At 40.1% G+C, this 17,781-nt stretch overlaps 1 protein-coding gene across 1 annotated transcript in view; it reads left to right on the plus strand.

Annotated features, from left to right (window-relative positions):
* The window catches only part of MGAM (maltase-glucoamylase), a gene marked incomplete at both ends in the record, with an annotated part of 81,339 nt that overhangs the window by 15,260 nt on the left and 48,298 nt on the right, over positions 1-17,781 (plus strand). The window contains 10 exons of the mRNA XM_079711008.1: positions 2,027-2,139; positions 2,434-2,559; positions 3,363-3,494; positions 3,645-3,761; positions 4,975-5,088; positions 6,148-6,232; positions 7,597-7,714; positions 14,277-14,448; positions 15,750-15,866; positions 16,433-16,587. Coding sequence (XP_079567134.1) covers positions 2,027-2,139; positions 2,434-2,559; positions 3,363-3,494; positions 3,645-3,761; positions 4,975-5,088; positions 6,148-6,232; positions 7,597-7,714; positions 14,277-14,448; positions 15,750-15,866; positions 16,433-16,587 — 1,249 coding nt within the window. The remainder of the gene's footprint in view (positions 1-2,026; positions 2,140-2,433; positions 2,560-3,362; positions 3,495-3,644; positions 3,762-4,974; positions 5,089-6,147; positions 6,233-7,596; positions 7,715-14,276; positions 14,449-15,749; positions 15,867-16,432; positions 16,588-17,781) is intronic.

Here is a 17,781-nt window from a genome sequence, read left to right on the forward strand (position 1 = left end):
TACTTCATTACCTGTTGACCCATGGAAGCCATGAGTAGAGTTTTCTCTCTTAGCTTACGATTTTCTTGAATCTGGCTGCCTCTGTGGGAATATTTACTATTATAGTGTTAAAACAGCTAACCCTTTCCTATAATCTATTCTAAGGCAGTTTCTACCAATTTGTTCTTCTCCTTCCTCAGACTTTCATCCAGTACAGGGCTTAATAAAAGCTCTGGTAAGAAACAGGTAATAGCTGTAATAGCAGGGTGTAACCAAGGAACTACAACTGAGCTGTGAATGTTACATCGAGACATCCAGGGGTAGCAAGGTAAAGTGGAGTGTGAGGGTCAGGCAGAGTACAATCAGATTGTTTAAGACCAAATGGTATAGGATTCCAGGAAGTAGCTTGCTTCCTTATCTTTGAAGGTTTTAGATCAGATCAATGATTCTCAACTGTTTTTCTGCTTGCACCAGTAACAGCCAATCTCAGGGCAATGAATCAATCCCTACAGGGAAAGAGGAGTTCTGTCAGAATCTCCCAGGGTTGATGGTCAGCACAGGATATTGATCCCCACCCTCTTCTCAACTGGGACTTGATGGACTAGATCAGTACTCCTTAAAGCGTGACCCATGGAGTGTTCAAAGACTGTTTCAGGTCTACAGTAAGATGAGTATAAAATTAAGAGTAAACATTGCTGTAGCATCCAAGTGCATGTACGAAACTTTTTCTAATAATTCATTTTCATGTTATTTTATAAAAGTATCAGTTTGCAAAGAACTGGAAATTTAAAAAATAAAGATCTGATCCTTTACCACAGATTGTTTGAGAATCACTCTAAGGGATCTAAGATGATTCTAAGATACCTGATAGTCAAAGAATAGACTGAGATAATACAAGGATTGTACAGTTTCAGGTGGCTGAAAGGAACCAGAAAATAATCTGTGTCAGGCTTAGAGGGAAAAGTCACAGAATCCTAGATACTCCGTGTGAGTTGTTCTTATGCCTGAAGAATACATTTTAGTCGATCTTGAGACCTTTTATCCCTAATGCAAATCAAAGCTGTGGGGAGACTTCATCTCTGAAAATTGCATTTGGGGTTTAGAGGGATTTTGAATGTATAGTATCATCTCTGACATCTTTTTAGTGTGGCTCTTGCTTGATGTGAGATCTGCTGAGGCTAGTACCTCCATGTGTCTAGCCAGGTTATGTTCCTGCAATAATGATGGGATATGGGGTGGGAACAGCATATTCTGTAGTTGTGAATGTCAGAGAAGAAAATTTTTTTCTCTGTCCTCTTAGGTTTGGTATTTGGGGGCCTGTGAATCAATCTGACAAAAGACAGGTTAGCAAGAGAAAAAACTAGGTTTATTTACGTGTGCAACCTGCATATACACAAGAGTGCTCAGTGAGTAACTCAAAGGGGTGGTTAGAATTTGAGACTTAGAAACCATCCTAATAGGGGAAGAAATGTACTTAGGATGAAACAAATGGCTTCTTAGAAGGGGTGAGAGGGATAAAGGGCATTTAATGGAACAACAAATGACGTTTTGGAAAGATTAGTGAGCCCTTAGGAGAATAGTGGGGGCTGGGTATTCTTGTGTGCTGCCAATTTATTGTCTCAGAGGAGATTAGTTTTGCTCCAGGGCAGGGGGTTTATGACAACTGAGTTCATATGGGAGGCTCTGCTTTTAGGTGGATAAGGGATTTCAGAAACTCAAACGTTTTCAGCTTACAATCATTTTTATGCCACAGTGGCTTATTCTGGACCCCTTCCTGAAACTGATTGCTTTTTAATGAAATCTTGACACAGCAGTTAAGACACTGCAGTCACCAGTTATGGAAATCTGTCACAGAACAAATGCTTTGGCCTCTCTTGTGCTGTGAGGGTGGACTTGGTCAGAGTTTGTCCCTTTTTATACAAAAACTGAGGCATTAGGATCACTTCATTAGTGTTCAGATGACTGGTGATCCTCTGGTCTAAAGCTTTGTAATTATTACTCTAGAATAAATTCTAATGTTTATTTGCTTCATTTTTAATCTTTCAAGAGGTTTCCCTCCAGCCCACCCCAGCTGTCACTTACCGCACCACTGGGGGCATTCTCGACTTCTACGTGTTCTTGGGAAACACTCCAGAGCAAGTGGTTCAAGAGTATCAAGAGGTAAACCTATAATGTTATGGTTATGACTGAGGAAATTGTAAATAAGAGCAAAGAAATGGAAATTTAATATGCAAGTGTAACTCACAAACATATGCTATTATAAGTAGCTATTATAAATGTGCTGTTAAAAATTGATCCAAACCCCAATGGTTTATTAAAGGGGCTAGCATTCTAATATTAAGGAAATAGTGTGTTGGAAAGTGGGGTATGTTTTGTGCCCCCAAACTAATGCGTAGAAAAAGTTTTGTTAAAAATAGAGTATTTGCTAACTTTCATTTCACATCATTCTTTCAGCTCATTGGACGGCCAGCCCTACCCTCATACTGGGCACTTGGGTTTCATCTCGGTCGTTATGACTATGGAACCCTGGGTAACATGAAAGAAGTCATGGAGAGAAACCGTGCCGCACAGCTGCCTTACGTAAGTAAGGCAGCAAAAAATCCTCCAAAAATAAAAGAATTTTCTTGGGGAACAAGAACAACTGTTTATACTGTCTCCTCCTGAGTTTTTTAAAAAAAGTATACAACAAAAATATTTTTATATATTCAGAATGCTGGACTTTTTTGTTGGGCCAACCATTCCTTGAAGGAACTGATTTTCTTATACTTACTGTATTGATGACATTCTACACGATGCATTCTTATTTGTATTCTCAAGGCATTTCTTTCCCTAGTTGAAGGGAACAAAAGAATACAGTTTATACATGTAATAAAATATTTTTATGATTTAAGTGGCTAAATTTGAATGTGTCTATTATATAATGAGTAAACGAGGTCTTACAAGAGATGCAAAGAGAAACACCCAGTAGTCTCTGGAATAATCCTCTTCTCTCCCTTACCCCATTCCCTTGGAGGCAGACGCTTAGGTCTTGGAGCAAGAGTCAATTTCATTCTGGGCTCCACTATTTTCATACAAGTAAAATTAGGAAAGAGCAAATACCAAAGAAGGCTTGAAGTGGAAGAGAAGCAACAATACAAAATGTAGTGTAGTCAAATGCGGGAGAAGTGGGAGAGACAGTCCCTTCTCTCCTTTATCTTGTGGATGACATAGCATTTAGGTAATGGATATGTTTTAATAGCCTTAGTGATATTTTTTGTAACTGTTGTGGTTTGTTTGTTAGATTGGTTTTCAATGCCAGAGCACCAGGCAACAGGATAGGGTGACGCAGCTAATCTGATTCCAGGGGTGGGCTCATAAACTGTGGACGTTGTGTATTCTTTCAGGACGTTCAGCATGCTGATATTGATTATATGCATGAGAGGAAGGACTTCACTTATGATCCAGTAAAGTTTAAGGGCTTCCCTGAGTTTGTTAAAGAGTTACACAATAACGGACAAACATTGGTCATCATTGTGGTATGTGCTGTCCTCTTATTCCCCCACATCAGGTCCTTGCTCTTCCTTGTCATTACACCCCCTCCCCCTCCCTCATCCCTCAATCCCCAGTTTCCTTTCAGTGCTTCTAGCTCAAAGCTAGGTCCCTCATTGTATTTTTCCCCTTCTTAGGATCCAGCCATCTCCAACAACTCTTCCCCAAGTAATCCCTATGGCCCGTATGACAGGGGTTCAGATATGAAGATATGGGTGAATGCTTCAGATGGAGTGACTCCACTCATTGGGGAGGTATCTTAATGGGGAAGTGGGGGCTGGTGGAGGGGCTGTGGCAGTGTGTGTGTGTGTGTGTGTTTGTGTGTCTGTAATTGTTTTGTTTTACATTTTCAGGTGCCTTATATATGCTGGGGATCAACTTGCCCTTGTCCTTTTCACCCTCAAATACCTACCAGTCATCCCAGTTCTTATATTCCCTTCACAGCAAAGTCCCTTTAAAAAATAGACTTAGATACTGAATGTCCACCTCCTCACCTCACCCCCCATTCACTTTTTTAAAAATTTATTCATTTTATTTATTTATGTTTGGCTGCGTTGGGTCTTCATTGCTATGTGCGGGCTTTCTCTAGTTGCGGCGAGAGGGGCTACTCTTTGTTGTGGTGTGCGGGCTTCGTATTGCGGTGGCTTCTCTTGTCGCAGAGCATGGGCTCTAAGCGCACGGGCTTCAGTAGTTGTGGCACGCAGGCTCAGTAGTTGTGGCGCACAGGCTTAGTTGCTCCGCGGCATGTGGGATCTTCCTGGACCAGGGCTGTAACCCATGCCCCCTGCATTGGCAGGAGGATTCTTAACCACTGCGCCACAAGGAAAGTACCCCCCCCATTCACTCTTCAGCTGACTGCAGTCTACTTTCCTCCCCCATCACTCCACTGATGCTGCTTTGGCACCAGTTACCTCCTAACTGGCAAATCCAGTGAAACTATTTCATTCCTCTTCTTACTCAGTTTTTCTGTTATTTGGCAAGTTTGACTAGTTCTTTCTCAAACTTATCTGTCCTTGTTTTCCATGAAGGTATTATCTGCTGGTTCACTTCTAACACCTCTGCTGACCCGAGTGCCTAGTGTCTGAGAAGAAGTGGATAGGAAGAGAATAGAGAAGAGTAATTGATGGTTAGAACCCATAACTTGTCATGGGTCAGTTGAAATTATACAGTACTCTCCCTCATTTACCATTCCTAGGATTAGGAGTAGAGAAAGTGTGAGGAAAGGGTGAGGCAGAGTTGAAGATTAGCAAAGACTTAACCATTTTTTTGAAATAAGTTTTTTCTCAAGTGACTATTTGACTCCTCCTATTTAGTCTAAATATTTAAAGCACTTTACATTCCTAATTGAAAAGGACCTGTGCCTGGGCACCTCTTTTGCCATGATCGTATTAGGAATGTCTTTGTACTGTGTTTTACTCTGTATTCATTTAACTTCCTTTGATCAATGTTTTTCTTTTCCTCCTGCAGGTCTGGCCTGGAAAAACTGTGTTTCCTGATTACACCAACCCCAAGTGTACTGCTTGGTGGGCAAATGAATGTGAGCTTTTCCACAATCAAGTAGAATTTGATGGAATCTGGATTGTGAGTTCTTAACATTTTGATTACTAAGCGGCTAACATTCAGGCTGTGTATCTCTATATCATCGAGTCATGGAGCACAGGGGGAAGAGGAGGAGAGGAAAGCAAGTATGACAATAATTCTAGGTATTCTCTCTCTTAGTATTCAAATAATCTTACCAAAACATGTAGCTTAGACTTCAAAATCAGATTGTTAGAAGTGGAAGGAAGTAAACCAAGATATCTGTTTTTTCCGAGTCTAGCTCTCCTCTTACAAATGAATGAGCTGAAGTAAAAATAGGTCATATACTCCTTACGTTGTCACAAAGTACACAAATTGTTCAATTGCCACTTCAGGGCTCTTTCACTTGGACGTGTTGGATAAACTGATCAGAGCCAAAGTACTCAAGTGAGCGACAGAACTGTGGCTGCAGAAAGGATAAATGTCTCACATGATGTCAAATGAAAACAAATGCAAAGCAGCAGGTGTCCGGCACAATTTACAGAGCTCTAGAGTTGAACTTTTTCTATTTATAAGAGAAAGGTAGAAAATGCAAACAATACAAAGAGCTAAACAGATGAGGAGAGCTAAAGTGATATCAACCAAAGACATCTACCATCAATATTTCAGTATGCATCTTTCCAGAGCCCTCACTTGCACAGCTGTGGGTACATGCTTGTTCTCTCACTCTCTCTGCATATGTTTGTATTACATATGTATATGCATTTATATGTGTGTGTATTCATGCTATATTTGAATATTTAGAGAATGTATAAGTTGATATACATGGGACCATATAAATTGAAATATTTTTCACCTAATATTTTTGGAAATTTTTCATTTTCAATGATTATATACATATATCATTTTGAAGGGATTTTAAGGACCTTCTCCACAAAGCCTTCAATGGGTAGAGAAGACAGGACAGGAACATCTATTTCTCTCCTTAACATAAGAACCTCGTTAAAAAAAGAAATATCTAGAATCATTTCTCTGAGTCCTAAAAAAAAAGAAAGACACCATCAGTACCACATACGAGGACATGTTACTTTTTCTTAATAGTCTTTGTTCTTTGTCTTCTAGGATATGAATGAAGTCTCCAACTTCGTGGATGGTTCAGTTTCAGGATGTTTCACAAGCAATCTAAATTATCCTCCATTCACTCCCAGTAAGTGCTGATTAGTTTGATTAAAGTGGCAATGAATATCTGGTATTTTAAATTCATAAGGATATATATGAATAACCTGGCAAGGGATTTTTTACATAAATTGCATAGGGGAAGGAAAATGTGGGTACTGTATAAAGAAAGCTAGGAAAGAAAATCAAAACACTCTATGCTTTCCTAAATGAGGCGTAAATTCAAAAGGAGCAATCAATCTAGTCCTTCTACCTACATCTGAGCTGTTTCTGTTCCAGAGAAGATATGGTGCAGAAGCCAGAGGTTAGTGGTTAGTTCATTTTCCTCTCAAGTGTGTACCCAGATAGGTTAGGGCTAACCAGATAGAGACTAGGTAACCAGGTTAGGTCTTCATATGAAGGTCAAGTCTGGTAATGTCAAGACAGTGAAGAACAGATTTGGACCATAAAATGAAAGGAAGCCAGAACCCATGGCTTGGTGGGGGGCGGGGAAGGGGGGGCGGGCCAACGTCAGAGTCAGTGAATATGATGCTAGTGAGTTCTGATTGAACTTTGAACAACACTGTATCCCAGGGTGTGGCCCTGGAATCACAGCATTTATTGTAGTTTGAAGAAATCTAGAGGCTCACAGATAAATTGTATCTTGATTAAGAAAAGAATGAGCTGCTAGAATTAGAGCATCTTATGAAAACTTCCAGTCTGATGGAAAAATAGGAAATTAGGGCAGATGGGTCAGGATCAAATGCTGAGAGACTCAGATGGGAGGCTTCATTCTTTTGGTGATAGAAATTATTTAAGTTTTAGAGGGAAACATGACAGTCAAATGGTTTTGGAAATATTGATCTGGCATTAATGTATGCTTCTAATATGAATTAGAAGATCAGTAGATCAGAGTTAAATAAGCCATTAAGAAAATGATTGCAATGGTTAAGACAAAGGTAATTTGGATCTGAACCATAGTGGTGCAAGGGGAGCAGAAAAGATTGGATGAATGAAAGAGAGATTGGTCAATCATCCCTTATAACAGCTTAGAGAAAGGGTGAGAAATTAATTTACACTTTCATCTAATATTTTTATTCTTGGACCACTTAATTTAGCTCAGTTTGAAGACTTCAGATCTAACTTCAAGTCTAACTAGATCCACTTACTTCCAAATACTTGCCTCTGGTCACATGTGCACCCAGGTGGGAGAATGTGTATGGGTCAGCACAATTTTTTTATATATCAGAGAAACTACTGAAAGTATATATCCTTCTGATAGTGAGGAAGCTGTATGATCATTTCCAGGATGGCCACAAAAAATGCCTGGCTAGGGAGCCACAATTTCAGGTGATAGTTGAGAAACAGGGAATATGCATCTCAGGCTCTCATTGACTGATCCCTCTTTTGTCGCAGGAATCCTGGATGGGTACCTGTTCTGCAAGAGTCTCTGCATGGATGCAGTACAGCACTGGGGCAAGCAATACGATGTCCACAATCTGTATGGCTACTCCATGGCAATTGCCACAGCAGAGTAAGGCCATTATTGCTATGGACTTAATATATGATCAGATTTACTTAATACGTGATCAAATTCTTAGTCTCACTAGATGCCAGTTGCCAGTGTGTTATTTTTAAGAACTCAGCAAGGGAGATTGGTTCAAGATGGCGGAGTAGAAGGATATGCACTCACTTCCTCTTGCGAGAGCACCAGAATCACAACTAACTGCTGAACAATTATTGACAGGAAGACACTGGAACTCACCAAAAAAGATACCCCACATCCAAAGACAAAGGAGAAGCCTCAATGAGACAGTAGGAGGGGCGCAATCACAATAAAATCAAATCCCATAACCGCTGGGTGGGTGACTCACAAACTGGAGAACATTTATACCACAGAAGTACACCCACTGGAGTGAAGGTTCTAAGCCCCACGTCAGGCTTCCGAAGCTGGGGGTCTGGCAATGGGAGGACAAATTCCCAGAGAATCAGACTTTGAAGGCTAGTGGGATTTGATTGCAGAACTTCGACAAGACTAGGGGGAACAGAGACTCCAGTCTTGGAGGGCACACGCAAAGTAGTGTGCATATCAGGACCCAGGGGGAAGGAGCAGTGACCCCATAGGAGACTGAACCAGACCTACCTGCTAGTGTTGGAGGGTTTCCTGCAGAGGCGGGGCCAGCTATGGCTCACCACAGGGACAAGGACACTGGCAGCAGAAGTTCTGGGAAGTACTCATTGGCTTGAGCCCTCCCAGAGTCCGCCATTAGCCCCACCAAAAAGCCTGTAGTCTCCAGTGCAGGGTCACCTCAGGCCAAACAACCAACAAGGAGGGAACTCAGCCCCACCCATCAGCAGACAAGCAGATTAAAGTTTCACTGAGCTCGGTCCACCAGAGCAAAACCCGGCTCTGCCCACCACCAGTCCCTCCCATCAGGAAGCTTGCACAAGCCTCTTAGATAGCCTCATCCACCAGAAGGCATACAGCAGAAGCAAGAAGAACTACAATTCTGCGGTCTGTGGAACGAAAACCACATTCACAGAAATATAGACAAAATGAAAAGGCAGAGGACCATGTACCAGATGAAGGAACAAGATAAAACCCCAGAAAAACAACTAAATGAAGTGGAGATAAGCAACCTTCCAGAAAAAGAATTCAGAATAATGATAATGAAGATGATCCAGGACCTCGGAAAAAGAATGGAGGCAAAGATCGAGAAGATGCAAGAAATGTTTAAAAAAGACCTAAAAAAATTAAAGAACAAATAAACAGAGATGAACAATACAATAACTGAAATGAAAAATACACTAGAAGGAATGAATAGCAGAATAACTGAGGCAGAAGAACAGATAAGTGACCTGGAAGGCAGAATGGTGGAAATCACTGCTGCAGAACAGATTAAAGAAAAAAGAATGAAAAGAAATGAAGACAGCCTAAGAGACCTCTGGGACAACATTAAACGCACCAACATTCACATTATAGGGGTCCCAGAAGGAGAAGAGTGAGAGAAAGGACCCAAGAAAATATTTGAAGAGATTATAGTTGAAAACTTCCCTAACATGGGAAAGGAAATAGCCACCCAAGTCCAGGAAGTGCAGAGAGTCCCAGGCAGGATAAACCCAAGGAGAAACACACCGAGACACATAGTAATCAAACTGACAAAAATTAAAGACAGAGAAAAATTATTAAAAGCAACAGGGGAAAAACAACATAGAAGGGAACTCCCATTAAGGTTAACAGCTGATTTCTCAGCAGAAACTCTACAAGCCAGAAGGGAGTGGCACCATATATTTAAAGTGATGAAAGGGAAGAACCTACAACTAGGATTACTCTACCAGGCAAGGATCTCATTCAGATTCGATGGAGAAATCAAAAGCTTTACAGACAAGCAAAAGCTAAGAGAATTCAGCACCACCAAACCAGCTCTACAACAAATGCTAAAGGAATTTCTCTAAGTGGGAAACACAAGAGAAGGAAAGGACCTACAAAAACAAACTCAAAACAATTAAGAAAATGGTAATAGGAAAATACATATCGATAATTACCTTAAATGTAAATGGATTAAGTGCTCCAACCAAAAGACACAGGCTCCCTGAATGGATACAAAAACAAGACCCGTATATATGCTGTCTACAAGAGACCCACGTCAGACCTAGGGACATATACAGACTGAAAGTGAAGGGATAGAAAAAGATATTCCATGCAAATGGAAATCAAAAGAAAACTGGAGTAGTAATACTCATATCAGATAAAATAGACTTTAAAATAAGAATGTTACAAGAGACAAGGAAGGACACTACATAATGATCAAGGGATCAGTCCAAGAAGAAGATATAACAATTGTAAAAATATATACACCCAACATAGGAGCACCTCAATACAAAAGGCAAATGCTAACAGCTATAAAAGTGGAAATTGACAGTAACACAATAATAGTGGGAGAATTTGACACCTCACTTATAACAATGGACAGATCATCCAGATAGAAAATTAATAAGGAAACACAAGCTTTAAATGACACAACAGACCAGATAGGTTTAATTGATATTTATAGGACAGTCCATCCAAAAACAGCAGATTACACTTTCTTCTCAAGTGCACACAGAACATTCTCCAGGATAGATCACGTCTGGGGTCATAAATCAAGCCTCAGTAAATTTAAGAAAATTGAAATCATATCAAGCATCTTTTCTGACCACAACGCTATGAGATTAGAAATAAATTACAGGGGGAAAAAATGTAAAAAACACAAACACATGGAGGCTAAACAATACATTACTAAATAACCAAGAGATCACTGAAGAAATCAAAGAGGAAACAAAAAAATGCCTATAGACAAATAACAATGAAAACACGACAATCCAAAACCTATGGGATGCAGCAAAAGCAGTTCTAAGAGAGAAGTTTATAACAATACAATCCTACCTCAAGAAACAAGAAAAATCTCAAACAATCTAACCTTACACATAAAGGAACTAAAGAAAGAAGAGCAAACAAAACCCAAAGTTAGTAGAAGGAAAGAAATCATACAGATCAGAGCAGAAATAAATGAAATAGAAACAAAACAATAGCAAAGATCAATAAAACTAAGAGCTGGTTCTTTGAGAAGATAAAGAAAATTGATAAACCACTAGCCAGACTCAACAAGAAAAAGAGGGAGAGGACTCAAATCAATAAAATTAGAAATGAAAAAGGAGAAGTTACAACAGACACTGCAGAAATACAAAGCATTCTAAGAGACTACTACAAGAAACTCTATGCCAATAAAATGGACAACCTGGAAGAAATAGACAAATTCTTAGAAAGGTATAACCTTCCAAGACTGAACCAGGAAGAAATAGAAAATATGAACAGACAAATCACAAGTAATGAAATTGAAACTGTGATTAAAAATCTTCCAACAAACAAAAGTCTAGGACCAGATGGCGTCACAGGTGAATCCTATCAAACATTTAGAGAAGAGCTAACACCCATCCTTCTCAGATTCTTGCAAAAAAGTGCAGAGGAATGAACACTCCCAAACTCATTTTATGAGGCCACCATAATCCTGATACCAAAACCAGACAAAGATACTACAAAAAAAGAAAATTACAGACCAATATCACTGATGAATATAGATGCAAAAATCCTGAACAAAATACTAGCAAACAGAATCCAACAACACATTTAAAAGATCATACACCATGATCAAGTAGGATTTATCCCAGGAATGCAAGGATTCTTCAATATATGCAAATCAATCAATGTGATGCACCATATTAACAAATTGAAGGATGAAAACCATATGATCATATCAATAGATGCAGAAAATTCTTTTGACAGAATTCGACACCCATTTATGATAAAAACTCTCCAGAAAATGGGCATAGAGGGAACCTACTTCAACATAATAAAGGCCATATATGACAAACCCACAGCCAACATCATTCCCAGTGGTGAAAAACTGAAACCATTTTCTCTAAGATTAGGAACAAGACAAGGTAGCCCACTCTCACCACTATTATTCAACATAGTTTTGGAAGTTTTAGCCACAGCAATCAGAGAAGAAAAAGAAATAAAACAAATACAAATTAGAAAAGAAGAAGTAAAACTGTCATTGTTTGCCGATGACAAGATACTATACATACAGTATCCTAAAGATGCTACCAGAAAACTACTAGAGCTAATCAATGAATTTGATAAAGTAGCAGGATACAAAATTAATGCACAGAAATCTCTTGCATTCCTATACACTAACAACAAAAAATCTGAAAGAGAAATTAAGGAAACATTTACCATTTACCATTGCAACAAAAAGAATAAAATATCTAGAAATAAACCTACCTATGGAGACAAAAGACCTGTATGCAGAAAACTATAAGACACTGATGAAAGAAATTAAAGACAACACAAACAGATGGAGAGATATACCATGTATTTGGATCGGAAGACTCAACATTGTGAAAATGACTATACTACCCAAAGCAGTCTGCAGATTCAGTGCAATCCCTATCAAACTACCAATGGCATTCTTCACAAAACTACAACAAAAATTTTCACAATTTGTATGGAAACACAAAAGATCTCGAATAGTCAATGCAATATTGAGAAAGAAAAACGGAGCTGGAGGAATCAGGCTCCCTGCCTTCAGGCTATACTACAAAGCTACAGTGATGAAGACAGTATGGTACTGGCACAAAAACAGAAATATAGATCAATGGAACAGGATAGAAAGCCCAGAGATAAACCCACACACCTATGGTCAACTAATTTATGACAAAGGAGGCAAGGATATACAATGGAGAAAAGACAGCCTCTTCAATAAGTGGTGCTGGGAAAACTGGACAGGAACATGTGGAAGAATGAAATTAGAACACTCCATAACACCATACACAAAAATAAACTCACAATGGATTAAAGACCTAAATGTAAGACCAGACACTGTAAAAATCTTAGAGGGAAACATAGGAAGAACACTCTTTGACATAAATCACCGCAAGATTTTTTTTGACCCATCTCCCAGAGTAATGGAAATAAAAATAAACAAATAGGACTTAATGAAACGTAAAAGCTTTTGCACAGCAAAGGAAACTATAAACAAGATGAAAAGACAGCCCTCAGAATGGGAGAAAATATTTGCAAACGAATCAATGGACAAAGGATTAATCTCCAAAATACATAAACAGCTCATGCAGCTCAATATTAAAAAAACAAACAACCCAATCCAAAAATGGGCAGAAGACCTAAATAGACATTTCTCCAAAGAAGATGTACAGATGGCCAAGAGGCACATGAAAAGCTGCTCAACATCACTAATTATTAGAGAAATGCAAATGAAAACTACAATGAGGTATCACCTCACACCAGTTAGAATGGGCATCATCAGAAAATTTACAAACAACAAATGCTAGAGAGGGTGTAGAGAAAAGGGAACCCTCTTGCACTGTTGGTGGGAATCTAAATTGATACAGCCACTATGGAGAACAGTATGGAGGTTCCTTAAAAAACTAAAAATAGAATTACCATATGACTCAGCAATCCCACTAGTGAGCCTTTACCCAGAGAAAACCATAATTCAGAAAGACACATGCACCCCAGTGTTCATTGCAGCACTATTTATGATAGCCAGGTCATGGAAGCAACCTAAATGCCCATCTACAGACTAATGGATAGAGAAGAGGTGGTGCATATATACAATGGAATATTACTCAGCCATAAAAAAGAACGAAATTGGGTCATTTGTTGAGATGTGGATGGACCTAGAGACTGTCATACAGAGTGAAGTAAGTCAGAAATAGAAAAATAAATATCATATATTAATGCATACATGTTGAATCTAGAAAAATGGTACAGATGAAGACACAGATATATAGAACAAACGTATGGACACCAAGGGGGGAAGGCGGGGTGGTGATGGTGGGATGAATTGGGAGGTTGGGATGGACATGTATACACTGATGTGCATAAAATAGATAACTAATAAGAACTTGCTACATTAAAAAAAAATAAACCAGCAATACAGAAAAAAGAATGTAAAAAAAAAATTCGGCAAGATAAGTATGGTTATTATTATTGAATGAATGAAGAAAATCCTGGTCACGTAGGGAGGAAGGAATCCAATAAGTATTTGTGTACTGTGTATAATGAAAGAAAGAATGAATAAATGAATGGAAGGTTGGAAGAAAGAAAGAGAAGTAATTTGACCAAGGTCAAACAGCTAATAAAATGTAAGAGCAAAATTTGGACTCATTTCTGCATGAGTCCAAGGCCCATGTATTTTCCTCTCTGCCATACTGTTATAGACTGGTGTATGGAGGGTTAAGTAACTTATAGACTTCATGTGCTTTGGGGTTTTAGGTACTGGCTCAGTGTCCTTCTACTGAACTTTGAAATTATAGAGTTAATGATGTACATAAAATGCCTAAAACAAAACAAAACGAAATATAAACATACTCAATGGTACAGTTTGCTCCCAACAGCAACTCTAACTCTACAGGAGAGAACTAGAAGAGAAGAGTGAGGTATTAACTTCAGATCCTGGATATTATCACTCTATCCTCTGGGCTAAGACACGCTAAGGTCAACATTGACTGCCTAAGTGTCTCTCCCTTTCTAGAGCTGTCAAGACTGTGTTCCCTAACAAGAGAAGCTTCATTTTAACCCGTTCTACCTTTGCGGGGTCTGGCAAGTTTGCAGCCCACTGGTTAGGAGACAATGCAGCCACCTGGAATGACCTTCGATGGTCCATCACTGGCATGCTCGAGTTCAACCTTTTTGGTATCCCAATGGTGAGTCCACATCCCAGTCCCCAGAATGCCTCATGCTAGAAGTTTTTCAAATGATAAAGCTCCCCTCTACTGCCCTCCATGGCCCAGGGATTTAAAGTCTGGAGGGTTATGTGCTTCATCCACATCAGTATGACACTGATGCCACGACATTCTTTCCTGTACTGCCTTATGAGGATAGAAGGTGCAAGCTTGAAGTGGAATCGTTGGAATATTTTTTTTTAAGTACAACATACACACAAAAAAGTGCACATGTCCATAAGGTTACAGTTGGCATCTTTTAGTTAAATTCAGCATATCTGTTTATTGAGCTCTTACTTCGAGCAAGGCATTGAGCTAGGTATGCATGGTGAGGGTGGAGAGAAACATAAATATAGTAACAGAAACACCTTCCTTCCGCACACCCCCAAAGTCTCTCTTTCTCTCTCTCTCTCTCTCTCTCTCTCTCTCTCTCTCTCTCTATATATATATATATATATATATATATATATATACACACACACACACACACACACACACACACACAATTATGACAAGCTAGGGTAAAAGTGCAAACAGGAAGATATCATTTAAATGTTAAAAGAAATCCTGAGAAAGGGACTTAACAACTCTAACAAGATTACAAGGAACGATGGGAGTCCCGGGAGGGAGTAAATAGTAACTTCATGCAAAAGATGGCACTTGAGTTTAACCTTGCAAGTGGGTATGTTTTATCAGACTGATGTGGGGGAGGTTATTTTAAGACTGAGAAATTTTAAGACTGAGACCAGCAAGGGGCAGAATTGAGTGTCCCTAAGGATTGCAGTGTAGGACTGGAATGAGAAATGATGGTGGAAAGGTGGGTTGGAACCAGGTTTTGAGGCGCTAGTAGGGCAGGCAGCAGGAGACCCTGGGGATTTTTGAATAGATGAATGACCTGATCAGAATTAGGCTTTGGAAAATTAATTCTCCTAGTGCTGTGGTCAAAGTAATAATATCAACGGTATTTCTAGTTGCTATTCACCAAAAAACTATTGTGCATCAAGTGTTTTACTTCCATTATCTCATTTACTAAAACCCTAGAGTGCCCACTTTAACAAAATGAGGAAACTGAGGCACAGAAAGGTAAAGTAATTCATTTGCATTCACCTGGCAGTAAAGAGTGGACGTAGGATTTAGCCCAGTTCCATCACACCGAAGTAGCTTTCTCAGGAAGAGTTTAGCCAAGTACAGCTGGTAGGTCCCTGGTAGAAAGCAAAGCCCAGGAGCAGGGGCGGTAATGGAAGTGAGGTACACATGCCGTCGCTGTCTGTGTGTCCTTCCAGGTGGGTTCTGACATATGTGGCTTTACATTGGATGCTCCTGAAGAGCTCTGCAGGAGGTGGATGCAGCTGGGAGCGTTCTATCCATTTTCCAGGAATCACAATGGCCAAGGCTACAAGGTAAGTCTCCCAGGAGATATGATCAAAATAGACTTGGCATACATTAGGACTGGATCTCCCTGCATCCTGTCCGAGAAATCTGTTGAGCCAACTTCCTACCTGGTGCTTCACTTAGGCTAATTGGGACCACCGTTTGCAATTAACCAGGACTCCTGATGCACCATTAAAATGCCCTGCCGACACAACCCCTGCTATTTCTACCGCGGCAGTCAAGGAAATGGCGAGTGTGAAGGTTTTTAATCAAACCTCTATACGCTTTATTTACATTGCTCATTTTGTAGTGAGAATCAAATGAGGAAATACTTCAAAGTTATTTAAATGGCAATCTACCAAGAGCACCCATAGAATGAATGAGGGGGGATGCAGTGCAGGGTGAAGAATGGCCACTTAACTTGGTGGAATGATCTCCCTTTGCCCAACCCTACTGCTCAGAGGCAAAGTTTGCAAGGTAGGCCCCAGGTCTTGCAGGAACAAAACTCTTGGTTGTGATGAATGGGGTCTGATATCTCCAGAGGCTTTTCTTATTTGTAACCAGGTGTCAATTGCAACCTCTTGTTTCTTCCCAGGCCCAGGATCCTGCCTCCTTTGGAGCTGACTCTCTGCTGTTGAATTCCTCCAGGCACTACCTTACCATCCGCTATGCTCTATTGCCCTATCTCTACACCCTCTTCTACCGTGCTCACAGCCAGGGGGACACGGTGGCCAGGCCCCTTCTGCATGAGTAAGTTCACCTAGCCCAAAGGAATTTTGTTAATGTAATTGGGTGACATTGACTGTATCATCAAATATAAGAGTGAAGGGACTTCCCTGGTGGTCCAGCAGGTAAGACTCTGCTCTCCCAATGAAGGGGGCCTGGGTTCAATCCCTGGTCGGGGAACTAGATCCTACATACAAGTCAAAACCAAGAGTTCTCACTCAACTAAGAGTCTGCATGCCGCAACGAAGATCCCACGAGCTGCAACTAAGACCGGCAGCATCCTAAATGAATAAACAAATATTAAAAAAAAAATGAGTGGGGCTTCCCTGATGGTGCAGTGGTTGAGAGTCCACCTGCCAATGCAGGGGACACGGGTTCGTGCCCAGGTCCAGGAGGATCCCACATGCTGCAGAGCAGCTAAGCCCATGAGCCATGGCCGCTGAGCCTGCGCGTCCGGAGCCTGTGCTCTGCAATGGGAGAGCCCACAACAGTGAGAGGCCCGTGTACCGCAAAAAAAAAAAAAAAAGTGAAAATTAAAACAATCCAAACAGTTACTCAGGTATATTTTTTTAACTTGAATAATGAGTTGGTATTTGCAAGGCTATTGCTGCCTATGTACTATTTTAGTTATATTTAAGTATTATAGCCTGTTCCCTTTTGGGGAGAGAACTAGACTAAAAGCTGTGGAATTTGGGGTCTTTGTTCCACCAACTAACTCTATACCTTAGACAAATCATTTAAGTTCTTTCATCCTTAGTTTCTTTAGCCTTAATTTAAAGGATTTGATAGCTTGAACCTGATGGTTGCTTTTGTAATGCACCATGTTCAGGCTCTAGGAATGAGCCTGTCATTTACATACTAATAAGAATAGTGTGGAGGATTTCCTGAATTCAGAATTTTTATTGTCAGCCAATGAGTATCTCTAATTTGACTCTAAAAACAGAACACTTAAGAGACTTTCCTTAAAGCTGGCCACTTAGTGTGAACTGATGCCTCTATAATATTAGCCGGCAAATAGCTCTGGGGTTTCCAGGCAATCCTGTTTCGGGGCTGGAATCTCGGGGAAGCTGCTGTGAGGCACCGGGGAAATTTAAGCTTGGTGGAGATTTGTAGTAGGAGAGGGTGTATCCTTGCTTCCTAGCTAATGCTGTGGGACCCTCTGGTGGCTGCAGAGTGAGTAGCTCTGCAGTAGGGTTTGCTTTCTCATGACTGGCCCTG

This window comes from Hyperoodon ampullatus (genome assembly GCF_949752795.1).
Source record: "Hyperoodon ampullatus genome assembly, chromosome: 9".
NCBI classification, from domain to species: Eukaryota; Metazoa; Chordata; class Mammalia; order Artiodactyla; family Ziphiidae; genus Hyperoodon; species Hyperoodon ampullatus.